General features: G+C 32.9%; 2 protein-coding genes and 1 long non-coding RNA gene across 4 annotated transcripts; 1 reads left to right on the top strand and 2 right to left on the bottom strand.

The window, feature by feature from the left end:
• Positions 1 to 1498: 1498 nt before the first annotated feature.
• LOC147282974 (uncharacterized) lies at positions 1499 to 3435 on the bottom strand. 2 transcript variants are annotated; one of them, XM_086249299.1, is made up of 2 exons: positions 2333 to 3432; positions 1499 to 1936 (listed from the first exon to the last, which is right to left on the bottom strand). In XM_086249299.1, the coding sequence occupies exons 1-2, from the start codon at positions 3182 to 3184 to the stop codon at positions 1820 to 1822; spliced, it is 969 nt and encodes a 322-aa protein (XP_086105425.1). In that variant the 5' UTR covers positions 3185 to 3432; the 3' UTR covers positions 1499 to 1819. The 2 variants fall into 2 exon arrangements, with proteins under 2 accessions (XP_086105425.1, XP_086105426.1); XM_086249300.1 differs by having other exon boundaries at positions 1822 to 1960; positions 2333 to 3435.
• A 5786-nt stretch (positions 3436 to 9221) lies between these two features.
• LOC147282973 (5'-adenylylsulfate reductase-like 5) lies at positions 9222 to 14255 on the bottom strand. Its single transcript, XM_086247618.1, has 4 exons — positions 13821 to 14255; positions 10852 to 11033; positions 10195 to 10319; positions 9222 to 10029 (listed from the first exon to the last, which is right to left on the bottom strand). Exons 1-4 carry the CDS (start codon positions 13989 to 13991, stop codon positions 9596 to 9598), a joined length of 912 nt encoding a protein of 303 aa, XP_086103744.1. The 5' UTR covers positions 13992 to 14255; the 3' UTR covers positions 9222 to 9595.
• A 7607-nt stretch (positions 14256 to 21862) lies between these two features.
• LOC147282972 (uncharacterized) lies at positions 21863 to 23512 on the top strand. Its single transcript, XR_015122895.1, has 3 exons — positions 21863 to 22253; positions 22368 to 22493; positions 23213 to 23512. It is a non-coding gene; the product is annotated as an uncharacterized LOC147282972 (long non-coding RNA).
• The last annotated feature ends 3005 nt before the right edge of the window (positions 23513 to 26517 follow it).

Below are 26517 nucleotides of genomic sequence, written 5' to 3'. Positions count from 1 at the left end.
GGTTGCAGCGGTACATGGTACCTAATACATAGATCCGAAGGGGGTATCACATCATGAATTCATGAATTCTGTAATGAAGCACAGCACAGGTCATCACTCTTGACAAATTAGTAGAGTCTAATCAACCAATTCTCAAGTGGGTCATTATCTCTTTTGATTGGATGCTTTTGGTGTTCAATCAGTCATTTTCCTTTCCTATTAAAATATCTACAAGAGATTGCAAGAGAAATATGATTAGCTCCGCAATCAGCTGCTTCTAAATCATTCAACTTTTACCAACATAATTCATTAGGAGACCAGAATAATTCATAATTCATTACGTATGTGATGGGATCCACCGTTGACTATTTACATGTGCTTGAAGATGAAAAGAAATCCTTTGAATTGGCATTATTTATTATAGGGTAGGAGGTTGTAGTTCTAAGGCTGTTTGGTTCAAGGAATTGATTTATTGAAAAATCAATTTTTTAGCATTTTATGTGGGAAAGGGAATGTGAAATTCCCTTTCTTGTGTTTGGAAATTTTGGGAGAGCAAACCAAAAATTGCATTTTTATTTATATTCTCATGTTTGAGTTGTGCAAAAATGGGAAATGAAAATTGTCAATTTTTTATTATACCCTCATCTATTATTTATTTAAAGAATGACAATATAGATGACATTTTAAAATAATAGTAGGTTTAGTTTTGTTAAAAAAAGAAGCAATAAATTATTTCTCAAGAGGGGGGAAAACAAAATCCAAGCTGGAGCAAGGGTTTCATTTTTCCCTAATAAGGTCTTCTACAATGGTGATTCCCAAATATCTAATACCTAAATCAATTTTGGGTATCAAAAAGTGTAAAAATATAGATTTTGGGGATCACCACCACAATGGCGTTGAAGTCCAAATTTGGGGATATTAATATTTAACTCATTTATTTGTTGGTGGGCTTCATTTAATTTGGTGATGGACAAGCCATTTAATAGCTTTTATTTGTTGGTGAGCCAGCCATTTAATTTGGTTTTGGGTATAGTCTCTATCCAAAATTAAGAATAACTTTTAGTCTCAAAAAAGTATGGGGATTACATTCCGGCCCATTGTGGCTGGACTATACCCATTTTATACCCAAAAAATGAGTTTAGGGATCAGATTCAGGCTGTATTATGAAAGGTCTAAGGGCATCAAATTTCCTTAGGCAAACATGAGAATGAAATTTTCGAGCCTCAAAAATTTGAACCAAACGGGCCCTAATAGTTAAGAGTATTCACCTCTATACTACAGTCAAAGTTTTAAGTATGAATTTCTTTCAAGCAATATGGTTTGATCAAAAGAAAAAGCATTATCATTTTTCTATGGAAGAAAAATTGGGCAAATAGCATTGTCCATTTTCTAAAGGAAATGCTAAATAACATTGCCCTTATTTTGCATTTACTTTGGTGAGTCCTGCTCATTGAAAAAATCTACTCTTATGGGTCAAATTCAATAAGTTACATTTATTGAGAATTTAATAAATCTGATATTGTTTAGCATAACATTGCTCTCTTACTAGAAAGATCACTTACAAAGTTACAAACCCAAAAGGCTCTCAATAGAGAAAACAATTAAATGCCAACTTATATTATGTTGCTAAACTAATAGACCATAGGGAATCTACAATACAAACAGGACTCAGAATCTATACAAGCATCCCATAGTCAAATATAAATATAGACCTTATATACTTGGCAAAAGAAAAGATTCCGAGCAAATAAAACTATAGACCTCTTACAGATATGGTAGTTGTGGCATAGCAAATCCATGGATCCCTATCTTCCACTCCAAGGAATTAATAGGCAGCTGTCTATAGACCATTATAGTAACCACCAAATGTTATATGAGCTCTGGAGAGGGGTACCCCTCTAACTGCTGCCATTGCTTCATTCAATTTGGTTGCTTGGTGAACCGCTTGCTTAATCCTCTGCATCCACAAGTGGGCTTATGTCTGATCAACATTTACAAAGATTATATACTATATTATTTATGGATTGCTAATGGCCTTAATATTCATCCCCCCCTAATTTCAGATGATGTCATTATAGCACAACATTTTGCCTTTTCTTTTTCAACATTCACAGGGGTCAGTCATGTGACTCATGTCACATTTTGTGTTCAATGGCTGACAGAACAGTTAATTAAAAATTTGAGATAAGCCAATGTTTTGATGAATAAAGTGTTATTAATTTTTTTTTTTTTTTTTAAGAAAGAAAAAACAGAAGAAAGAGTTGGCATGGTACTAAAAACCAGATATGCAATCTCATTTTAACCAACTAATTCTTAAAATATAAATAATAAAATTTGGAGAAAATTTGCTGACCTTGTCATCAGTGTAGATCTGGAAGCGTTTCTGGTCCTGCTGATATTGTTTGTTTCTCTGGTGGGTACCAAAGAAGAGAATACAAATGGTAGCTGCAGCAAAACCAAAAGAGCAAATGGCTCCAATCCCAGTGAAGCTCAACTTCCAGATGTTATGCCTACCACCACCACCACCACTGTTTCCTTGTTCCCAATTGACCAACTCCTCCTCTTTGAAAACATCAGTTGATGGCTCCAAGTCCATGTCTTGATCACCTTTATATGTCTCCGATTTATCATCAAACTGAAACTTATTGTTACCAGCATGATGATCAGTTTGATGCATAAATCCTCTAGTTGGAGACTTTGGTGAGTCCATTTTCATGTCGACAAATTCATGATTTTCCCAAGTTTTCTTGAAGTAAACTTGGGAGAGTAGTGTGTCTACATCAGGTGGTTTAGAACTCTTCTCATGATGAGTGATAGCTGATGATGGCACAACAACACTACTATTTGGAACCTCATTAGTGACTACTTCTTTCACTACTAGTTCATCATCATCAACATCATCAAGACCTTGTGATGGGGCCTTGCCAAATCTTGGTGGTTCAAGTTGAATTGGAAAAGGAACAAGTTGATTGGATTTAGGCACCCTTGAAGTTGAATTGCCTGCTGCTGCTGCTGCTGCTGTTGCTGGTGTTTCAACCACTTTCTGCCTAGAATTGGGTGATGGGATTATGAAGTAGTTCATATTGAACACACTTTTTGAATCAGAACTGCGCTTCCTAGGTGAGAAAATCCTTTTCTCTTGACCATTGTCATGGAAATCAAGAAACCCATCATCAGGGAGGTACTCCCACTCATCAAGATCCATTTTTTTTTTTTTTTTTTCCAAAAAGAATTTGGAGAGTAATGAAAGATGAATAGATGATGATCTAGGAAGGTGCTAATTTAATTAGGGAAATGGGAAATTTTCAAAGTGTGGTACTGTATTGAATAATTGAATCAAAGATGGTGGCTGCTTTCATGGAGTTATGTGTGGAATTTCACTACTTGGAAGAGGCCACCCCAAAATGGTGTGTCCTCTTGCTCTTGGAGTGAAGATTGATCCATGTGACCAAAGAAGATAGATATGGACATTGCGGTTTGAGTACTTATCCATCATCCTAAAAGTGACAAAATGGGAGGATGGTCCACTAGGACCCACCAAGGAGAATGCCTTCCCTGGTGGGTTTCTTTGATATTTCTTTTCAATTATTTAATGGGTTATTCTTTTGGTATTAATTTGTTTAATGTCTTATTAAATGTAAAATTTGATTACTATATTGTAACTTTGGGTTGAAGGCTAATTAGTCTTTATGCTCAAAATATATAGCTCTTGACTCTTTAGGTTCTTCTTTTGATCTTCTTGTGAACACTTCTAGAGAGAGGGAAGAAAGTGAGGCTTATTAATTTCACTGCTGGAAGAGAGATTCCTTTATTAGTCTCACTCTACTGCTAAAGGAGAAAGAAAAATAGAGTGTCGGTTGCTTGTTGGAATTTGCTTGGAATGACAATGATAGGGAAAAAAAAAAAGTGTGTAAGAGATAAAAACATGAAAGTAACAAAGGACCATACGTACAACTGTCAATGGGTTGGAATCTTCATTCGGTTTTAGGAACACATAACCATAATTTTTAGGTTACATACAAAATTTTCGGTTTTTAAAGGTTATACTATATTTTTTATTCATAATATATAGATTTAAGTTCATTCTAATCCTTAGTTTAATTTAAGGTTTTTTACTTTGTAGGCTAAAATAAGAAAAAAAACTTAACTCACCGTCCACCTGGCCTAAAACTTACATCGCACAACAAAGTTAGGGCTGAGCACTGGCAATTTTTGCTGAGCACTCAGCAACTACCGATGCAGTCTGCATTTGCAACTTAAAAATTGCATATGCAGGCTGCATTTGCAACCTAAAATCTATATCTCTAACTTAAAAGTTGCAAATGCATACGAAGGATGCATCGGCATCTGCCGAGCTCTCGACAAGAATGTCAAGCTCTCGATAAGAATGTCAAGCGCTCGATAGCCTTTTTAACGATGGGGAAGCGCGTACGCGCACCAAATGTCATTTAGCTTAATTTTATTTTAGGTGCATGTATTTCCAGTGAAGAAATTTGTATTTTCTATCCTTAGGAGTAATTTATCTTTCAATTTAAACCACTATATTTTTTTCAGAAAATTAAATAATTATATATATATTTGTAATTTATTAGTGTTTGCAAGTAGGTCCAAAATTACATTCCGTCAAACTAGTTTGACTAATATTAGTCAAGTAAAAAGTAGAAAGTTTAATTTGAAAGGTTTTTGCTCTCCCCCATTTCAAAAATTTTAAAATAACTATTCAAAATTTTTTATTTCTAAACTTAAATTACTACTATCAATTAATTGTGGTCTAGTGGTATTAATCTTGCCAATGTCGAAGTGGTCTACAATTCAAAATCCTCTCCCCCAAGATAAAGAAAAAAAAAAACTAAAATCACCAATGCCCTTGATGAAAAAATTATTTTGTATGACCGATACATTGTCACGTAGTATAACCAGTATGTGTTATAATATGGTGGATGTTATTAGTACTATACCCTACAAATATAAATACATCATCTAATAATACTCTTACACGTTAGATTTGATATATCAGTTATACCCAATATGAATGTTGTGTTAGGATAATCTAAAACTCAATGTGATATTACACTTTTACCCTACCATGTGACTAACACGTCATTTTCACTAGCTAATTTGACGTATGATAATGCATATGGGGTAATCTGACAAATGATCATGCATATAGGGTAGTTTGAATTTTGACTATTGGTGCTAACCCTGTTTTTTTTTTTTTTTTTTTTTTTTTTTTCAACACTTTAATATTTTTACAAATCCTATATATATGTGCACTCCTCATGTTATTTTCACAACATTTCATCCCCTACATTTGTGTATTACCCCTCTTTAGCTTATTGTAGTATTTTCATTTCTTTCTCATGTATTTTTTTTGCATCAAAGATGAGTAAAAAAAGGTCACATTTTTCCAATAATAAATAAGTAGCCCTATGCCGTGCTTTTGTACATGTCTCTGAATATTCGATCATTGGTGCAGATCAAACTCAGAAAGTATTTTGGATCTGAGTATATGAAAAGTATGTTGAGCTTACCGGTGAGGCGTTAGGCGAACGTACAACCGAGAGTGTCAAGTGCAAATGGCTCTGAATCAAGAAGATAGTCACGTATTATCATTCTTGTCTTAAGCAAGTCAACAACCGTAGGCAAAGGGGCTCTTCGAGGTCAACCATAAGTTTTTTAATTCTATGTTATACCATGTATGGTTTTTAAGTTTAAGTTATAATGAACCGTTTTTATTATATGAATTATGATTTTTTATTAAATTTGGATATTAATTTAAATTATTAAAAAATATTAAGTTGTAATGAACCGTTTTTATTATATGAATTATGATTTTTTATTAAATTTGGATATTAATTTAAATTATTAAAAAATATTAAATATTGGGCTTATTTTAAATATCTCATTGAGATAATTTCAATAGTATAATTTTTGAAATAAATAAATTTAAAAATTTTAATTTGTAAGAAAATATACAAAAAAATGATAAAATATATAAGAGGAAATTACAGATTTGGTCCACTTATTTTATACCTAGTTCAATTTTGGTCCACGATCTTTTTTAAGTTCTGTTTTGGTCCACTAATTGTTTCATTTGTTCAATAAAGGTCCAGATTTGTGACTTTAAATCTTTTGGGTTGTGTTTTCTTCAATTATAATTGAAGTATAAGTTATATTTCATCATTTCTTAGTCATAAAAACAAATTTGGAGTATTATAATCTAAGAGAATTGAGATTTGGTGAAATTTGAAAAATTGGCAGTTTTGGGTACCCTACTTTAGGGTCAATTATCTTGAGTTTAAGAACTCCAATTTGAATGATCTTTATATGGTTGTAAAGAAGAAATGCATAGCTTTAAAACAAGTATATATTTGCTGAATTTGGGTGAGATTTGATAGGGTAAAAAGCAAGCCAAATTTGAGAAAACAAATCTGGACCTTTATTGAACAAGTCAAACAATTAGTGGACCAAAACAGAACTTAAAAAAGATTGTGGACCAAAATTGAACTAGGTATAAAATAACTGGACTAAATCTGTAATTTTCTCAAATATATAACTATTGACTTGAACCATTGTAAACAAAACAGCTTAAATCAAATCAATAATTGATTTATTTCCAAAATTAGGGTCAATAAGCTTGTATTGAAAAATCAATTGACACTTTACATTGCACATACTCTAATTACACTAGATTTCACAACTTTAAAGTTCTAGTTTTATGTATATGAATTTTTGAAAAGTTCCCAAAAAATAAAACAAGGGTCATTCTAATTCAATTATGTGGATTTGTATTCTATGTTTGGCGTCTTGTACGGGCATAGTAGCCAATACTTATACAGTTGCGTGCAAGTTACTCTTACACAAAAAGAATCGCTCACAAGTCATTTTCCATTCTCCCACTGGGGACCAAACCAACACACGTCTCAAACTCCAAAAAGGGTTTGAAAACGTATCCAGCTGTGGCCTGTGGGATTGCAAATTACCAAGTACAGTAGAAATAGAATACAATGGAGAAGGATCCGAAACATCTTATTTTTTACACAAGTTTTGACATCATTTTAAATGGGGTTTACCCTATATATTATTTCAACGATCTAAACTGTCTATTTTTTATGTTTCTATTAAAAGATTATACTTGAAAAAAATTAGGTAAATCAGAAAATATTAAACTATATAATTTTAATCAAACAAATAAACATTTAAAATAATGACCATTTTAATTTTTGTAGGTAAATAATTTCTGATTTATCTAATTTTTTTATAAAAATAATAATCTTTTAATAAAGACCTAAAAAATAGACTGTTTGAATCGTTAAAATCCTATACTGTATAAAATAAATTCCATTTAAATATTGTGTCAAAATTTTATAAAAAATGAGATGGCACGAATCCACCCGGAATACAATTACCAACCAACAACCTTTTTAACGTGTACACCACCCACTTGAAAACGATCAAAACATATGCATTATCTGACCCACCTACGGTTATATAATGCTTCTTTATTGTTAATAATAATAGCTAAGGTTGGGACGATATAGATTTAGATTAGGGCACATCTAATTTGAATGGTTATCTCCATGTGAATTGAAAAGATGGACAATCACAATCCAAAAAAAGGGATTTTCTTATTTTGACTAAAATGAAGGAAATATTTAAAAAAGAAAAATATGTATTAAAAAATTAAGATTAAATATTAAATATCAATATTTTTTCGATAAAGCAGCAAAACACTAGTTTTTTTTAGTTTAAGTACTAACCTAGAACAAGACATTTTGAATTAAGTCATAAATTAGTTTGTTATACAGTTATGACTGTTTGAAATTTATAAAAGTTCAAAGTTTATAAGAGTTTAGTGTTTTTGATTTAGCCTTGGGAGATGAAGTCCAATAACCTAGAGACTAAACATTAAAGTGTAAGCCTTACAAACACTGAAAAAACAATAAATCAATAAAAAAATTGTGACTATTAAACAATCATAGCTTGGTAAAACTATATTTTTTTAAAGTTAGTACTTAAACTGAAATTTAGTATCTAAAGTAAAATGACATAAATATTTTAATAGTTAAAATAAAATAACATTGAAATTTAGTAAGTCAACGGAACCTAATAAATATCTGATTAAAATACAAGCTACTAGGTGAATGAGCATTAGTGACATGGGGAAGTGCTTACATATACTTTCATACTTATCTAGATGTGGTGGATCTTTTTGTTCCATGGATGTAAAAACATACTGATGATTAATATAAAGTGGAAAATTGGATGATTAGGATCATGTTTATTTGTCGTTGAACACGAAAACATGTTGGAACTCTTTTTGTTTTCTTGGTAGGAATTTATGAGTTAATAATGATTTTTTTTTAAATAAACATTTATTTATTTATTTGAGATTGGCAGATTGCTGTCTAATAACCAATCAAGATTGTTGATAAAGCTAGAAGCTTAGAATCATAGTGATATGTATTATTATGAGGGACAGATTGAGAGAATATAATATGGTAAATTGCCTGAATGAATGAAACTAGATGATATTCTATTGGATATCATGCTCTAAAATTGAATTAAAATCCAACGGTTAATATAATAAAAGCTTAGAGCAGGCAAGTAAATTACAAATGTCCCGTTAACCGTTGGATTTTCATCCGACGACTTAAAACAAGGTACTGTGTGTGCCGTATAAGTATTAAAACACTTGCTGATAAGTTCCATAAGTGCATGAACATTAGTGATATAGTGAAATTACATTAGTTATTCTCTTATATGGCCCTTAAGTGAAAACAAGTTTCTCAACCTTTAGATTAGACTTGAACGGTTGAGTTTGCATCAAGATGCATTAAAATATACATCAACGGTAACAATTGAAAAACAAATAACTTATTAGAAAATAACCATGCATACAGATATATAGTTATATAATGGAATTTTCATGATGATTTAAATTGAGGGACAAATTGAAGAATAACATATCGGGTAAGAAGCATAGTAGGTGAGAAGTAGGTAACATGCATGTAGAGAATAGATCATATATAAAAAACCCCTGAAACACAATGGATGAGAGTAGATACCTCATCCATCTAAATATGATTTAACAGCTAAGATGCATGTGATCACCTACACTTGCATGACTGTACATAATCAACGGTTTTGATTAACACTAATATGATAACATGCAAAACTATGACTAGAGAGAGAGAGAGTGTGTGTGTGTGTATACACAGAGAGATAGAGAGGGAGAGAGAGATTTTAATATGCATACACTCCTCTTGTATAAAGTCAGAGATGTTCCGTCAGATGGCAAGTAATTTACAAAAAGAAAAAGCTATTCTCAAATTTACATTGCTTGTTTGCTTTCCCCCAAAAACCCAACTCAAACAAGGACAACAGCTTCAGCTATACCAATATTAGTAAAAATATGAGAGAGAGAGAGAGAGAGAGAGAGAGAGAGAGAGAGAGAGAGAGAGAGAGAGAGAGAGAGAGAGAGAGAGAGAGAGAGAGAGAGAGAGAGAGATAACTACCTGCCCCAAGAGCATCACAGCAGTTGATGATACACTGATTGACCCAGAAGCTCTTTTCTACCCCCATTTTGTCTTGTACAAGATTGTAAGTTCTGAATTTAAGATGACGATGATGATGATCTAACAGATGAAGATTCACCCAGAGAGACAGAAGTCAGGGAAGAAGCCCAAACCCTGGCATTCTTAGCGCCCTCGTGGAAGTTCCTGGTCTTGCATAGTCTCAGCTTGGTCAAGATCCTCCTAACATCAACCATATGGAGGATACGCCCCATAATTTGACTTGTCTCCCCAAATATTCCCAAGTTGAAATGGGGAACGTATAGAACGCAGAGCGCTTTGAGAAGAGTCAATATCTTAGGAAATGTATATAGAAGTACCCTCGAACAGAGGAACAATATAGCGAAAGCCAAATAGGGTTCCCTCTTTGTTCTCTCTCTTAGTGACATGTTACTTATTTGCTGGATTATGGATTGGTCACCACTTTTTAAGCTGACAGGTTGATCCTCATCAAAATATTGCACCGGTTCAAGTCCTGAAAGAAAACATTAGATGGCAAAGAACATATCATCAAGTCCACGAAATCACTGCTTCACAATCAGTGCAGAAACAGATGAACAAAAGACAAGGATAAGAAAGAGGAAACAATTGGGAATTGCACCGCATGCATATAATAATTTTCAGTTCAGGAGAATCTTACCTGTGGTTTTCTGGTAAAATTGTACAAGAGAGAGGAGATTTTTCTGGCCATGGTATCGCACCCTTGACGTCTGATTGACTATTAAAATAGACGGCAAGCTATGGATTCCATATCTTGAGAATACACTACAATTCAACACATCAAAGGCGGGTGAGTAGACATGAAACTATCGCTACAACTTCAAAGAAGAGATAATTATAGAACTTTGCAGTATCCCAAATATATTTCAGTAAATGTCTCCCCAGTTCTGTTGGAAGTGTCCGATGGTGGAATGCAATAGAATATATTAATTAAAAAAATAAAAAGAAAAATTGCTTTCCAAGAAATTATTTATCAAGATACACAAAGTCCATAAAAAATTATACAATTTTAACTGAAACAATAAAGCAACAACAAATCCATTGCATCCTCTTCGGCAATCAAATTATGCTATGAAAAACATATATGCACAACAATCGAATTTGGCAATCAAATTGTGCTACGAAAAAACATAGAAAATGCACAACAATCAAATTTGGCAATCAATGTTTAGCCTACAATATCTAGCTAAACAGGCTCAAGTACTTTTTTAACTTGCCACAGATCCAAAAGAAAAGAAGGAATCTTACACAAAGATAAGATAAAAGACAGCAATAGGTCAAGTTAAAAGCTTTGAACCTTGGCAAGGCTGAAGATTGCTCAATTGCCAAATGCTCTACTTGAGGGAACATGAAGCTGAGCATTTCAAACGTAGGATACAAACTGCGTGAAAAAGGGCACCAGGAAGCATGAAAGAGCACAGAAGTATAACCAGTCCTCTGTTTCGATGCCAAAGCTCTGTCAAGGAAGTTACCATCCACCTGAAGAAGATAAAATAATAATTAATAACATTGACAAGTCTCCATTTATTAACTGAGAATAAGCAGTTAATGCAATTGTTAAATCCTTTCAGAACAATTTCACACTTATTACTACCTTCAACTGCTTATTATCACTTAACAAAGATCATACAATGGAACCTTATGGCCCATAAGGTTCCATTACATTATCTTTGTCATAAGTTATAGGAAAAAGAATAGGGAGAAAAAGATACTGAAAATAAAACTGTGTTAATGGTCAATACTTTTGGAAACAACCAGATTATAACCATAGATTTGACTTTTAAGGACTATATAACCTTGAGAGTATGACATGAAAGCAATGAAATAGCCATTCCAATTGAAGTTGAAATTGCAGGGGAAAAAGTGGTGCATCCTCAACTAAGTTATATAAAAGGATAGCAGGAACGGGAATGCTTAGGCATCCCAATGAAAGTGAACCCAACCTCTGTTTCTCACACAATTTCAGCAGAAAGTTGGGAGTAATGACATAGCATGTCATCCCCTAATCAACTACATCCTCTACATCCTAATCTCTTTCATTGTTCCTAACCATTTCAACAATGAAAAACAAAAGCTGTAATTGGGGGCATTCGTAGATATCCTTGAAGGGCAATCATTGTTTGAAGTCCGAACATTGAGTGACGGACATCCTACTGCTTCAAAACGCTCAAAATAAGACACTCAGATAAAAGTACAACAAATAAACTGCTCGATTTAGTGCAAAAATCAAAGATAAAGTGGTGTTGCAAAGGCATGCCAAATGTACTAGATCCATTGTAAGATAATACAATCCTCAAGTAACTTAAGTGTCTCAAATTCATAAAGTTATTGAAAGAGATCATTTACCTGGCATCCATAATTTAACAGCTTTACAAATTAAATTCCAACAATTTTACAAAAAATTGAAGTATATATGATCACAAAGTTCAAGATATTAAGTTTGAAAAAGATGGTCTAAACATTAGATCCGACTAAAGTGCCCGGCATACTCTTTCTTTCTTTGTCCTTCTTTTGGTGAAGTATAATGTGAAGTTTTTCATTCCTTGAACAAAAATATAATCTGAAGCATGGGCCTTTTAGTTATAAGAAACTACTAGTAGTCTAATATATAATGTGTGTCAGACAACTAAGAGGTAAAAAGGGGAATGAATAAATTGCTGCATTTAAATATTTAATGCCAATATCAGAGAGGTGTTGGTGCAAGGTGTGCCAAACCTGCTAAAGTCAACGTACGAGAATACAATAATAATTTTTCATTTCCTATCTACATACATTTCCATTCTACTATTGAAGAATATCATTTTATTATTTTTGACATTATTCAGTCATTACATAAACAACTTAAAAATGATCAAGGAGTTCCTTCCATCATTCAAGTTGGATGAGATATGCTATCCAATTCAATAAACAAAAGGAGTACAAAACATCATATAAAATCTCATCTCACATCTCAATCAAGCTTTAAAAGGTCAGAAAGAACACATCCATAGTTAAGTTGAGCACCTTGTCAAATCAAGTTTCCCAATGATATAACGACTATGTATATGATCAAAGAGTATTTTCTGACAATGAAGCAGTGACCATGTGCACTAAAGCAAAATTCTATGAATTTTAACCAGGCAGATTTAGTTTCCCATCCCCAACACAAGCTAATCTTTGACACATCCATTCAGATTCCAGCCAATAGATGTTTTCCAGCACAACCCCAAATAATGCCATGTGCCTTACCCCTAACTCATTCAACCATAAAACTTCATGCCTTCATGGAAAAATGGGGAGAAAAGAGGTATTGCACAATACAGATTCGTACGAATAGAAGGTTCATATTGTATGCTTGTTGGATTAATGAGATAATGCAAGAGCTTACAACAAGCCCGCACATTATTCCATGTACTAGTTGTTATAATTACTTGATGCATATCATTTGTGCTTTAGCGCTGTAATGCACCATAGCATGTGCTATGCAATTACATAAACCCCAGAATTTACCCCAAAACTGTTTCAGAAAATTCATCAAGGCAGTTAAAACACGTAAACATAAAAACTAACACCTTAATTCATACAAATCTTACTTCCTATTAACAAGCTCATCACTGGATAATGCAATAACTGATACAAGATTTTCAACGAGTGATTACCCAGAACTCCAGAAGTAATATTTAATGCTCGACCTAGCACTTTGACAGACTTATATACCAAGGCCAAGACTCATTTGTGGCCTCACATATATATGGCTTGCCTCTCCATATGGCCTAAATTCAGTTGTTCTGATAAAAAATGTATTCAAGGTCCTTGTCATTGACCACACCTCAAAGAGATTAACTCAAATGAATGTAAATCAAAATGAAAAAGTAAAGGGAAAGTTTACCTAAAACAAGCACATTTCAGAAACAACACTATCTCAATTTCCCATCTTTCTTTCATTCTTTAATTGATCAGAAATGGGGGAGCTTAAAAAATCCCAACTTTCATTCTTTGATATCATTTATCTTTTCTGTATTATTCATTCCCAAAGAAACAAAATCCTCAAGCATCCAAAAGTCAACCGAAATCACCAGAATCCAAAACCACCCATTTTGATTAAAAAAAAAAAAAAACACAAACCAGCAACATAAAATCAAACATCATCAACCAATTAAATCCACACACAATGAATTAAACGATTTACAATAATCAACACAATCAACCAAAGAATCAGTCCATTTAAAATAACAAAGAAATAAATAATTAAGCATTATATGTAAGAAATCGAAAGGAAAAACGTACCTTGAGGGGTGGGCAGGGAGAGATCGAGATAGGGCATTGAGATTGAAGACTATAACGGAAGAAATCCGATTCGTGAGGGCAAAGAACGGAAGATGAAACCAATCGTAGTGATGCCAAGGAAATTATATATAAGAATATTAAAGCTTTAGCCATAGATGAACAATAACCCATCGGAGAAGAACGAGAGGAAGAAGAAGAAGAAGGGTATGAGAAGAGAATACACAGGAACAAGAAGGGCAAAATGGGAATAGAAAAGAAAAACCAAAAGACTATGAATTCTATGAGAAACAAAATGATGAATATAGAATAACAGAAGGTGTGTTATATGTTTGTGTGTGAGAGATTTATCTGTGTTTCCAAAAATAAGGTAAAGTTAGGGAGGAGAGAGGTCAAAGGATAAGTAGCTTTTCCTTGTTTCAGGCTTCCAGCTCAATCTAATTTCACAATTGAAAATATAATTATTTTTCTCTATCCTCTCTGTGGCGGCCTCGTGCGTGCATAAAAATCGGTGCTTATTAGATTTTTTTTTTATTAAATGCTTATTAGAACTTTAGAAGTTAAAAATAGAGAGTTGCTATTTGTATACTTTTTTTTTTTTTTTTTTTTTTTTTTTTGCATATTCTCAATAATTTAATTTGTGAATTTTTCTAATTGACACAAGGAAAAAAAATCATACAACTCCTTACACACCCAACTCAACACTCTTACTGTTACACCCTGAACCCCTGGATATGCAACAAATGCACCAAGATAGGTTGAATGTCTCAAGAGATTAATGTCACCAATCAAACATTAATCCCCCCAAGATATCCAAGATAGGTTGAACATTTTTAATTAATGGGACCGGGTTGGATCAGAGATAATAAATAGCGGAAAACATGTGAAGTAAAAATAAAACTTCTTTATAAAATCAATCTCCAAGGTTACGGTAGTTCGTTGCAATTTTGAAGTATTTTATAAATTCGGAATACATAGCAAGCATATAATAAATGTTTCAAAACTACGCAAACGTAAAATCAAAGTGAACATCTCAAAACCATCTTAAATTAATAGAGAAGAGATCAACGAAACATGCTCGATACGAAATATCGAATAAACAATAACACCAATTGAATCCAAGAAGTTGACATGTCTCAAGATTCTACTTTGCTCAACCCTCGTCCAAGTTCGTCTCTTTACCATGCTCGTACCTATAAAAATATCCAATAAACAAGAAACAACAAAAACAATGTAGGGGGTAAGCATTTCATACGATCAAGTTGTTGTTATCCTACCTCAAGTGCAAGGTTGTCAAGTTTTAGTATGGAAATGGAAGTAGGAGGTTGTCGTATCCAAGAGATTAGATTGAGACTTCAACCACAAGTTAGATTGATTTTAGTGTTATAAAACTAACAAACAACCTACTATGTACTATGCAAAGCCAAGACTAAACATAATGGTATGTGCAAATGTGTAGTGTTGAGTTGTTGTTTGGTTGATTGATGATAAGTAACACTATAATTTGAAATTAACTAACAAATGGAAATGCAAGCAAATTCAAGTACAAATTAAATTCAATGATGATGAAGGATTTAAGGTTATTAGGGGTTCACACTAACTCTCCCATGTAACAAACAATGCAATTAATGATTATGCCAAATTAGATAGATTTTGTTGTTTTATGTGTTGTTGTTGTGTTTTGTGTTGTGTGTTGTTTATCTTTCACCCCATGCATGAATTTTTCATTGAAAAACTTTCAAAGTCACTTTTTAACATTGAGGACAATGTTAGATTCAAGTGTGGGGGGAATGTAACTGTTGTTAAAAATTTTTAATTTTTGTTATTTAACAAGGGCTAAGAAGAAAATGAACATGTTTAGGTCTTAAAAGTTTCTCTCTTGTTAATAGTGAGTTATGAGACCTTTTTTGAATCTATTTACACAAACTTTGTCAATTTGGTGCATTGTAATGAGAGAAATATAGTAAAACTTGTGTGAACCAATTATGCTATATATGTGAGTTTTGAGCCTAATTAAAGTGCATATATTGTTCTTAGCACTTTGTTCTTCTTATATGATCAATTTTGTGCATATTGCATCTCTAGAATTTGCTTAATATCTTTCAAAGCTTTGTGTCATGTATGAATCTATCTTGGAAATGATCTAGGCATTAGGAATCCACCATGGCCAAATGAGCATAATCCCTAAATATGTTATATCCATTAGATTGTCATTTTGTGTCTTTATGTTAGCCTTTCATTTCTTTCCACTACAAATGTCTTACCCTTTTGTTTAAACACTAGCCTTACCCTTTTCAAGCTAACTAATGAGCAATATGAGATTGAGTTATGTTAAGGTGCTTGCAAAAAAATAAGTTTGGGGGTTTTGGGAAAGACAAGTGTGGGGGTGTTCTATGTATGAAAAAAAAAAAAATCGTGATTGTGATTGCATGTCCAATTGTCAAACAGGGTGTGGATGTGATAACTTTGAAAATGCAATTGCATTGCTTGCTTGAAAGGATTGGATAAAAAAAAAGTATTATTCAAGAAATAAAAATGTTTTTAGTTTAAGTTTGAGGGTTGAGTTTTGGCAAGCATCTTAAAGTCTTTAAAATTTTTAAATCTCAACAAGAGAATTGCTTATTATGTTTGCTTGAAATTTGTGATAACCTTTCCTTTTCATTTCTTTAACCCCTCACCCTAAACCTCATTACAACCTAATAAAAGTCTTTTTGATTCAAGATATTTTGTGCATGACTAGTGCAGATGAGATTGAGTAGCAAGAATATGGAGGTATATGCACAACATTACATTGAGTGTATATACTAACTCTTAAACACTTGTGTCAAAATAGAGAGCATTCCAATGAGTGTTTGGTTATCCAAGTTTGAATTGCATATCTTGTGAATGCATTGAATTGACATATGGTTTATAGTGCACACACACTCAAGCATGTGTTTCATGTCTTGTTATTAGCACTAGAGGAAAATCTAGGAAATATTTTGTGCTTATGAAATTCATAGCCCTATCTTGTATTTTTCTTTATTGTGTGTTTTGTTTGCTCGAGGACGAGCAAAACCTAAATTTGAGGGTATTTGATATGTTCATAAATTCACATCCTTTTATATTTCTCTTACTTAGTTTTTGTGAGTTAATTTGATTAAAAGCTTTAAATTTTATTTAGTTTTGTGTTTTTGGCTTTCGATCAATAAAATGAGAAATTTCACCATTTATTTTCCGTAATAGATTTTGACATGAATCCAATTGGAGATAGACGCTATCACCTTGAAGTTATTCTAGGTTAAATTTTGTGATATTTGAAGACTTTTAAAGTGTTCATTTTGAATTTCAAAGTTAGCCCAAAAATGCACCCGAGGAGAACTGAGTCAGCTGCATTGTGTGGGGCATAACATTTTGGTTCGAGCTTGGACTGAGGCATATAATATATTTTTAGAAAGAAGACATACATGAATTTCTATTGATATAAAATGTAAATTTCTGAGTTGGTTAAGGTCTCCAAATTGCTCTCCAAAGACAGCTCAGAAATCCTGTCAGCAAAAGGATAAAGTGGTCCCAAGACATCTTTCCATTTTGGGTAATTGCCTATCACATGCTCTCTTTCCTTTCCCTTTGTTTGTCCATTCTCAAAAAAATTTAGAAACCACAATGTGAAGGCTCTAAATGAGGCAAAGAGAACATCTACCTATCTCAACATCCTTTAAAGATCATCCATTGAGGGATAAGATGAAATATTCTCATTTTTGAAAAATTAACCAAACCTTATCCCTTCATTTTCTTTTAATCCTAGCCACATATTCTAGACATAACAACTCACCCAAAACTCTCTCATTTTCAAGCTCCCCTCTCCATCCTCTCTAATTTCACTCATTTCATCATTCATTCCATCATTTCATCTCAAAAACACACATCTTATCTTCCATCTTCCAAAACCCTAGCTTTTTCTCAGCTCTCTTCATCATTTCTTTTTCTCCATCTTCCCTCTATCAACTCTTCCTCTCCAGAAACACCATAACAATACCCATCTACCATATTCACCACCATTATTGCAAGAGGAGGTTGGAGGCACTTGAGACAAAAAGCTATTTTGGGCATCCTTGGAGGAGTGACACCACTTGGGAGCTTGGCTTCAACATTTAGAGTTTTCTTTTTTCCTTCTTGTTTCCATTTATGTTTCAATTTGTGATGTTGTTTGTAACTTTTATGGCTAGTGAGTAGTTTTTTGATTTGGGGTTAGGGATGTAGCCCTAGCCTAACCATGTAATGACTTTGTGATTTGTGATATAAATGCCCTTTTGGATATATATGCTCTTATGCTAGTTTAAAGATCATGACTTATATTTGTGAATTTACCACTTATGCATATGAGAAATGTTGTCATGTAGAAATTGGAGATTGGTAACCTTTAGTTCCTAAAACTTGTTGCATACAAGCATGGTAATTTAAAAGCACCTTGGTTGGATTGTTTTAATTGCTTGAATTCCTCATCCTTAAAACTTTATGCACCTAGGGTTTGCTATGACATTAATCTTAAATAGTTACCTATCACCTTGGTTGGGATAGTTGATAACATGAAAGAGGATGTGCCCTAATTTACCTTGATCAGGGGTTATGAGAGAATCTAATCAATCTAATTTGGCATAATCATTAATTGAATTGTTTGTTACATGGGAGGATTAGTGCGAACCCCTAATAACCTCAAATCCTTCATCATCATTGAATTTAATTTGTACTTGAATTTGCTTGTATTTCCATTTGTTAGTTTCAAATTCTAGTGTTACTTATCATCAATCAACCAAACAACAACTCAACACTATACATTTGCACATACCTTTATGTTTAGTCTTGGCTTTGCATAGTACATAGTAGGTTGTTTGTTAGTTTAATTTATAACCCTAAAATCAATCTAGCTTGTGATGGAAATTCTAATCCAATCTCTTGGGTACGACAACCTTCTACTTCCATTTCCATGCTAAAATTTGACAACGTTGCACTTGAGGTAGAATAACAACAAGTTTTTGGTGCCGTTGCCGGGGATTGGAGTCCTTGGACTTTGATCCTAAGCTTGGGTTGCATTTAGAATTAATTTTATTTTAGGAGGGAATCTAATCTATCTAATTTGACATAATCATTAATTGAATTGTTTGTTACATAGGAGGGTTAGTGTGAACCCCTAATAACCTCAAGTCCTTCATCATCATTGAATTTAATTTGTACTTAAATTTGCTTGTATTTCCATTTGTTAGTTTCAAATTCTAGTGTTACTTATCATCAATCAACCAAACAACAACTCAACACTATACATTTGCACATATCATTATGTTTAGTCTTGGCTTTGCATAGTACATAGTAGGTTGTTTGTTAATTAGTTTTATAACCCTAAAATCAATTTAGCTTGTGATTGAAATCCTAATCTAATCTCTTGGGTACGACAACCTCCTACTTCTATTTCCATACTAAAACTTGACAACCTTGCACTTGAGGTAGGATAACAACAGTTGAAACAAAGAGAAGAATGCTTCAATATTCAACTTTTGCAGCATATTCAGGAGATTTAACATCTTTTTTTTCTATGTATATATGTGTTATATATGTAATTGATTTTACAATCATTTTGATGTAGGGAGATGCAATACAAGCGGCAATTAGATAAATAGATCGATTATGATGTTGTTGAGCTTCAATGAAGACGCTTTGCAATAATTAATGTCGTCAGTGTTCGTAGTATTCATAAGTCTAAAAGTCAGGGAGTATCTCAGTAAGCAATTTATATTTTTTTTCTTTGTTTGATAACACACAATATCCATACAAATGCTTATGAATGGTATTGCCATATATATATTTGAGAAAAAAAAATATTACCATGTTTATCATAAAACTTGATAATGAATCATAGTTAGTTGCAAGAAAAGATGTTGCCATATTTACCAAAATGCTTAGAAGAAGTCAAGTATGTTGTGGCATTCATAGATTCATATAAGCCATTCTATTTATATGTATATGCATGTCATATCAGAATAAGAAGTGTTGCTGCAACTGAAATAAAACCTGTTATTTATATGCTTATGCATGACATATTGACCTATTATTTGTATCTATATTCATATCATACCAGTTTTTATATCTGCTTATCATTCGATGAATATCCTTGTCGTATCAGTTTTTATATGAAAATATGAAATGATGTCCTTGTACACTTTACAACGTAAAAATTTGATTTCCAATTTATAAACATGCAGAGAAACACGTCTTAACCAGTAGTAATGTCACTCTAACTTTTGTGAATCCACAAATACCAGAGATTGAATCATACAAGATGGCGTAAGAATTCTCTAAGATTTCAACATAAAAATATATTTCTTTTACAATCTAAACTAACAATGTTCTTTTCTTTGAAGACACCAAATATATAGTTTTAAAGGTTTTACAATGTCTATCAATGTGCTACCATCTTCAACAACCCCCCCAGCTAGCAAGCCAACAATCACAGAATCCTGACAACCTGTCTGTCGAAGCTTTAAATGTGTTCAACCCCGACATTTGCAAAGTAAGCATTTATCGATCATCTATTTAATGTTTTTCTTCTTTAAGTAACCTATACTTTTTTCTTAGCTGTGGCACCTTTAATTTCATATTTCCTTTTCAAAAAATCACAGATTTACAGCAAGCTTTCAATTTGCTTTAGCTTTGTCAATTTGTCATTCCATAATTGCTTTTACTTTAGAAAAAAAAATATATGACCCCAAACACTGAATTTGCATGTTAAAATTCGCATTTATCAATTTACTTTAACTTAAACCTAAAACACTATGACTCCAAAGGTTCTTACTTCAAAGGCTTGAACATGTACTGTTTCTAATTTTAAAAAAGATAGTTTTTCACATTGCAAAAACTTTCATTACTTTTTGTCACAAACCATCTAATTTTTAATACCATCATAACCAATTTCTTTATACCTATCATAAGATAAGATTATTAGCTGTAGAGCAAGAATTAAGCGTTTTGACACACGTGTTGGATGATGGTACAACGCTTGCCCCACATGTTACAAACAAATGAGAACCACTGCAGGAAATAACAAGCTGGTATGCCCAAAGCACAGTACACAGGATTCAATTCCTCTGCCATGGTAAACAACTTTTAACATTATATTTCTTTCTAATATTTTCATACAATATATTACAAAACAACTATCAATCATTGATAACACATGTGATCAATCTAAACTGTAGATTTAAACTAGGGTTGGTCATTGAGGACACAAACGACATAACCAACGTGATGATCATTGGCAGAGTGGTAGAGCAATTGTTATGAGTTACCTGCCATCGTTTATTGGTTGAGAAAGGTTTTGTGGATCAATATGAATTGCCAAAGACAATTCTTCACCTCCAATATCAGACAAAAAATTTTCACTTTCGATATGGAGCTTTCAAAACAAACTCAAACAGAAATGATCTTCCGATTCATGTTGTCTTTGATGATGAGCCTCTTCTCATCAAATTAGGGTCTAAGCCATCTGGTGAATAACAAGTTGAAGAGAAGAAAAAAGAAATGTCTGAACAATCGCTGCTTTTCATCCCATTACCTTCCTCCAAAAAGCCTACACTTACAGATGATCCCACCTCCACTAGTAATCTAAAAGAAAGAGCTGCTTTGCTTTCAAAAAGGAAACTTACAGTGAAGAGAGCCCTTTTCAAATCTCTAACACAACAGAGAAAGAAATTCAAAAGGTCAAATTTCTTTTAACAACTTACATTTCTTTTCATTCCTATTTAGTTTGGCAAACATTTCTGTTCAAATTCTAATAATAATTAAACGAGTAAACTATTCAAACCCCCTAATTAGAGCTTGGTTATTTCAAAACCTCCACCCTTATTAAAACTAATTCAAAACCCCTTATTAGTCACTTAAAATCTCTCAAAACCCCCTGGTCAACTAACACCCACCTATGTTTGACCCACTTTTTTTTAAATATTCCTATTATAACCATGTTATTCAAAATCAGTTTTCTTTTTTAATTTCTCTCATCCTCACGCTCTCTCTCTCTCTCTATCTCTCTCTCTCTCTCCTTTGCGAGCGGCTATCGTCAACACGTATGGCGTCGTCTGGCAATGGTTGCCAGCGAGACCACCACCATCAGCTTCGTCTTTCTCTCCTCTTCCTCCTTATGTCATCACTTGCCCCGAATCAAGTCCAAACAGCCCAGATCGCCTCGACTACGATTGGTGGTGCTCCCCGGCGATCTGCCTTTTTCGGCGGAGTTGGAATGTCGGACCACCCAAGTCTTCTTCCTCTCGACGTCCTGAGCACGATGGTATGCTCGAATTCTCCATCCGATCAGCCACGGCGGCAGATCGATGCCACATGGCCTGGTCTTCTTCCTCCGCTTGCTCGAGAAGCTTTGCGATGACTTTGTTGTCGAAATCAACGAGACTGGTACTACTACTGCAAAAATACTTCATCTTTATACACTATATATATCAAAATATACATGTAGCTTAATTTGTTATGTGTTATGGTTTTGAGTGTTGTTTTTGTGTGTGTGGGCAGGCACCAAATTGGATAGTGATGGACGGAAGGATTCTCGTGCACGACTGTCACTCTATTGGTTATTTCTTTGAGCCATTGATTGTGCTTGGTCTCTTTGCCAAAAAACCCTTACTATTGGGCTTAAAGGTACCACCTCTTTTTGTGAGCCTTGCGTTTGCTTTGTTTATCTATTGCTTTTTTATTGGTTAGCTTGTAAAATTAATGGAAAACTTTTGGTAATATTATGATTTCAGTTTGTTAATTTTATCTAGATTCAATTAAATGTGTAGATGACATTTCTAACAATTATCGCTTTTGAAAGAACAAGTTTGGATCTTGCAAGTGGTTGCCAACTGATATATTAACCACTTACCTCCCAACTATCTAGTTCTAGCAGAGAGATTATTTTCATTTGAATTTAAGTTGGTTTGAGTATACATTGTTATTAAAAGCCTCAATAACGGTCATGCTTTTGTTCGAAGTGTGAGGAACATGATTTTTATAACATTCACATACTTTAACATTATGGTTTTCTTATACAACATTCACGTACTTTAATTATCAATGTTGTTATTGTTGTTTAAATGTGCTTGCATATACTCTTTTAAGGGTCAATTACATTTCACGGAACTGGGTGTTGAAATACGTGGCAGTACTATGAGTTTTAGATTTTTTATTCCTTTGTTTTTTTGTTGATCTGATTATATGCTCTAATTTAGATGAATTAGGCTTAGGAATTGTATTGAGATTAAATAGTTTCAGTTCGTAAAACAGTTTCAGCTCGTGAAACACGTGGCAGCACTGTAAGTTTTTGATGAATTTTGAATGAAATTGTGGTCTTGAAATATGATGAATCAAATTTGCAGATGGAAACAGATCTAAGCAACTCACCAGAGGCAGTGGTGACTGTCGTGTACTTGGCACGCGTGAGGTGGTCAGATATTTGAGATTTGGACGGTGATGACTTGTCTAGGGTTTAGTTTTAGTGTCGGTTTTGTTTTGATTTTAGTTACAATTTTTTTTTTTTTTTGCATTGTAATGGTGTAATTATTTTTTTCTTGGTCAAGTAATAATGTAATTGTTTTTAGTCAATGTGTAATTGTTTTATATAATCAAGTTTAACTGTTTTTTTTAGTCAAGGTGTAATTGTTTTTAGTAAAGATGTAAGTTTCTTTTTTTGTTGGGCCCATAAGCTATCAGCGCGTGTCAATCCATCTTGGCTTTCAGTAAATATTCGAATTTCATTTTCAGTGTTTGATTTAGTACTTCTAGCGAAATGTTGAGTTTCAGCAAAACATTTAGTTTCAGAAAAAATCAGTTTCAGCAAAATTCAGTTACAATGATGTGCGCTCAAAATTCAATTACAGTAAAATTCAGTTATAGTGATGTGCACTCAAAATTCAATTACAGTAAAATTCAGTTATAGTGATGTGCACTCAAAATTCAATTACAGTAAAATTCAGTTACAGTGACGTCAGCGAGCGCGTCAGAGTGCGTCAGTGCAAACGTCAGAACGAGTTAGCGCGCGTCAGAAGGGTAAAAAAGATAATATAAGTTTTAGGGGGTTTTGGATGAGTTTCTAGATGGGTGGGGGTTTAGGGAAACTTTTAGGGTGGTTAGGGGGTTTAAAATTAGGGACTATAATTAAACCCTCTTTTTATTCCTGCTTTGAAGTGCTACTGCAACTGAAAAGAAAGCTCAGGAAGCTGCTGCTTTAAAAGCTTTAGAACAAAGTAATTCAAATTTGGACAATGTTTCAATCAAGAATTTCAAAATTCGAAGCACAACAAAAAAATCCCCAATCAGGTTTACTCTGCATCTATCTTATTTCTCAAACACTCATATGCATTACAAATAGGCAAAACACCACATTAATATATACCTGATTGTTTATGACTCCTGCCCCTATATGCCTAATTAGGCATTTAGGTGGAGTAATCAGCTGAAATTATTGCTAGTTTTAGTTTTCTGCTCCACCTATATTGCTAAAACTCATAAGATATCTTATACAAATAGTAATCACTTTTACTTTTTTATTATTAATATTACTTTGAAATTAAAAATATGGATAATGCAACTCATAAATCAGCTGAAATTTTTTTCAAGTCAAAGAAACTCTAATTATGATAAACCTCCTTATGTTGGGCAAATTTCATGATGCATGTCATCTCTTCTATAACAAAGTCGTGCATGATTATTCAATGTTCATTATATTGAAAATCAATTATTATTTCATGTCATAACCATATCTGGTATGGGTGGTCATCTATGCTCTGTCAAAAAAAATATTACTTGGTGAAACAGTTTTATCTTTGAAGGAAATAGTTGGTTAGTGCCAGTTTTCATAATGAAAATTATGATAGACTCAATTTGAAATTTTTGCCAATTTAAATTTCACATGTTCCTCTCACAATTTACTGTGCAAACTTCAAATCCTCTTTTTGAAGCCTATGCTATTTTTGTAGTCCTATTTCAGTTTAGATATCTCTTTTGCTCTTGGTTGGTCTTGTTTTGGACCTTAATTATTATTTTTTATCAAACTTCTAGAGCTTTAAACTTAGTGTTATACTGCTCTCAACAATGATTTATTGATTGAATAAATTTCAATTCATCAAAAATACAAAAACGAGAAGAAATGGTAAAAATTTTGAATAATAAAATTCATACTTGAGTTGCTTTGGGCTCGAAATAATTATACATAAGAGAATTTATTTGTAGTTTTCTGTATATAAGAATAATGCTGAACCGCTAAATGTGAAACACTTATTTTATTTTTTCAACAAAAAGTTTCAGGTTACATAGTGACATACGATTCAACAGTAGAGATTTAACAACTGAAAACATAGTTTTTTAATTGCATTTAGTTTTCAAAACTTATGTTCACCTTACATCATTGATTTATTTTGTACTTAGTAAAGCAACCAATTTATTCCTTTTTCCGTAAACTTGATCCTGATTATTAACCTCATACTAACTCTATTAAACCATTGGTTTACTTTACATTGCACAATATTTAACTATTTACTTACACTGACAAATATTGTTTTTCAAATTTTCAGCCAAGGAGAGCAGGACCCCCCCCCCCCCAACAACTGGAATTAATTCCATTATTTTAGTGAGTGAACATCAAAAGAATACCCCTGCATAAAATGTCAATGAAAATGAACAATTCACCACCAGTGAAGATGAAAGCTTCCATTAACCAACCTAAAGCTTCCATTAACCAACCAATCAGCAACAAATATTTTGAACAATCTACAGCTTTTAATGTTTTGAATATGGACACAAACAATTGTCTCACCAACTGATATAACCTTCTTTTGGGGTTATTTGTTGTATTAAGATATGAACAATATCTTAACACAACAGTCAGCATATTAAATTTCTCATCTACTCACATTTTGTAAGTTCAATATTGTAACGCTCCGAACTCTGGGTCCATAAAAACACTGAAATCTTGTCATTTAAATTCATTTTTTAAACAATGAGCCAGTACAAATAAAAATTTAAATTTCTTGTGAAATTTGGATTGGGTCGTTATAACCATTCTGTAACGCCCTAAACCTCAGGCCCATAAAAATATTGAGACATTTCCATTTAAACCCTTTTTTTCAACAATGAGTCATGCACTTAGCATATTAAATAAATAGATTTAATAAATTAGAGTGTGAGCCATAAAAAATTTATGTAAAACCTCTGTACAAAATCGTTTAATCAAATCAAATAGATCTCACTACCTCCTCAGCCTGCTTAACTTGCAAAACATCAACAACCACACTGCACTATATCCATGGTACACCGGGTCATTCAAACAAATAACCCGGTAAGCTCACTAGAACTCGTATGAGTGAAATGACTTAACCAAGAACCTCAGTACATAATCACATTGCCTCAATATACATTTCCTCAATTCTCACAATTCACAATCTACAATCCACAATATATTCATAATAATACCAAGGCATAAATAAATAATCCTCATAAGTCCATAATTTCTCAATCACATAATATTTCATTCACTAATGATCCAAGCATCAAGAAAATCAAATTCCTCAATTCACATAAAATTCCACCAATAATAATAAATCATTTTGGCAATTCAAATGCCTAATCGTCAACTATTAACCTTAACAACAACCATTCACATCCTAATCAATAAATCACATTGCAT

The sequence above is a fragment of the Dryas octopetala genome, chromosome 6 (assembly GCF_963921425.1).
Source record: "Dryas octopetala chromosome 6, drDryOcto1.1, whole genome shotgun sequence".
NCBI classification, from domain to species: domain Eukaryota; kingdom Viridiplantae; phylum Streptophyta; class Magnoliopsida; order Rosales; family Rosaceae; genus Dryas; species Dryas octopetala.
The sequence above is the reverse complement of the archived record's forward strand: the minus strand, read 5'-3'. Positions and strand labels throughout refer to the sequence as shown.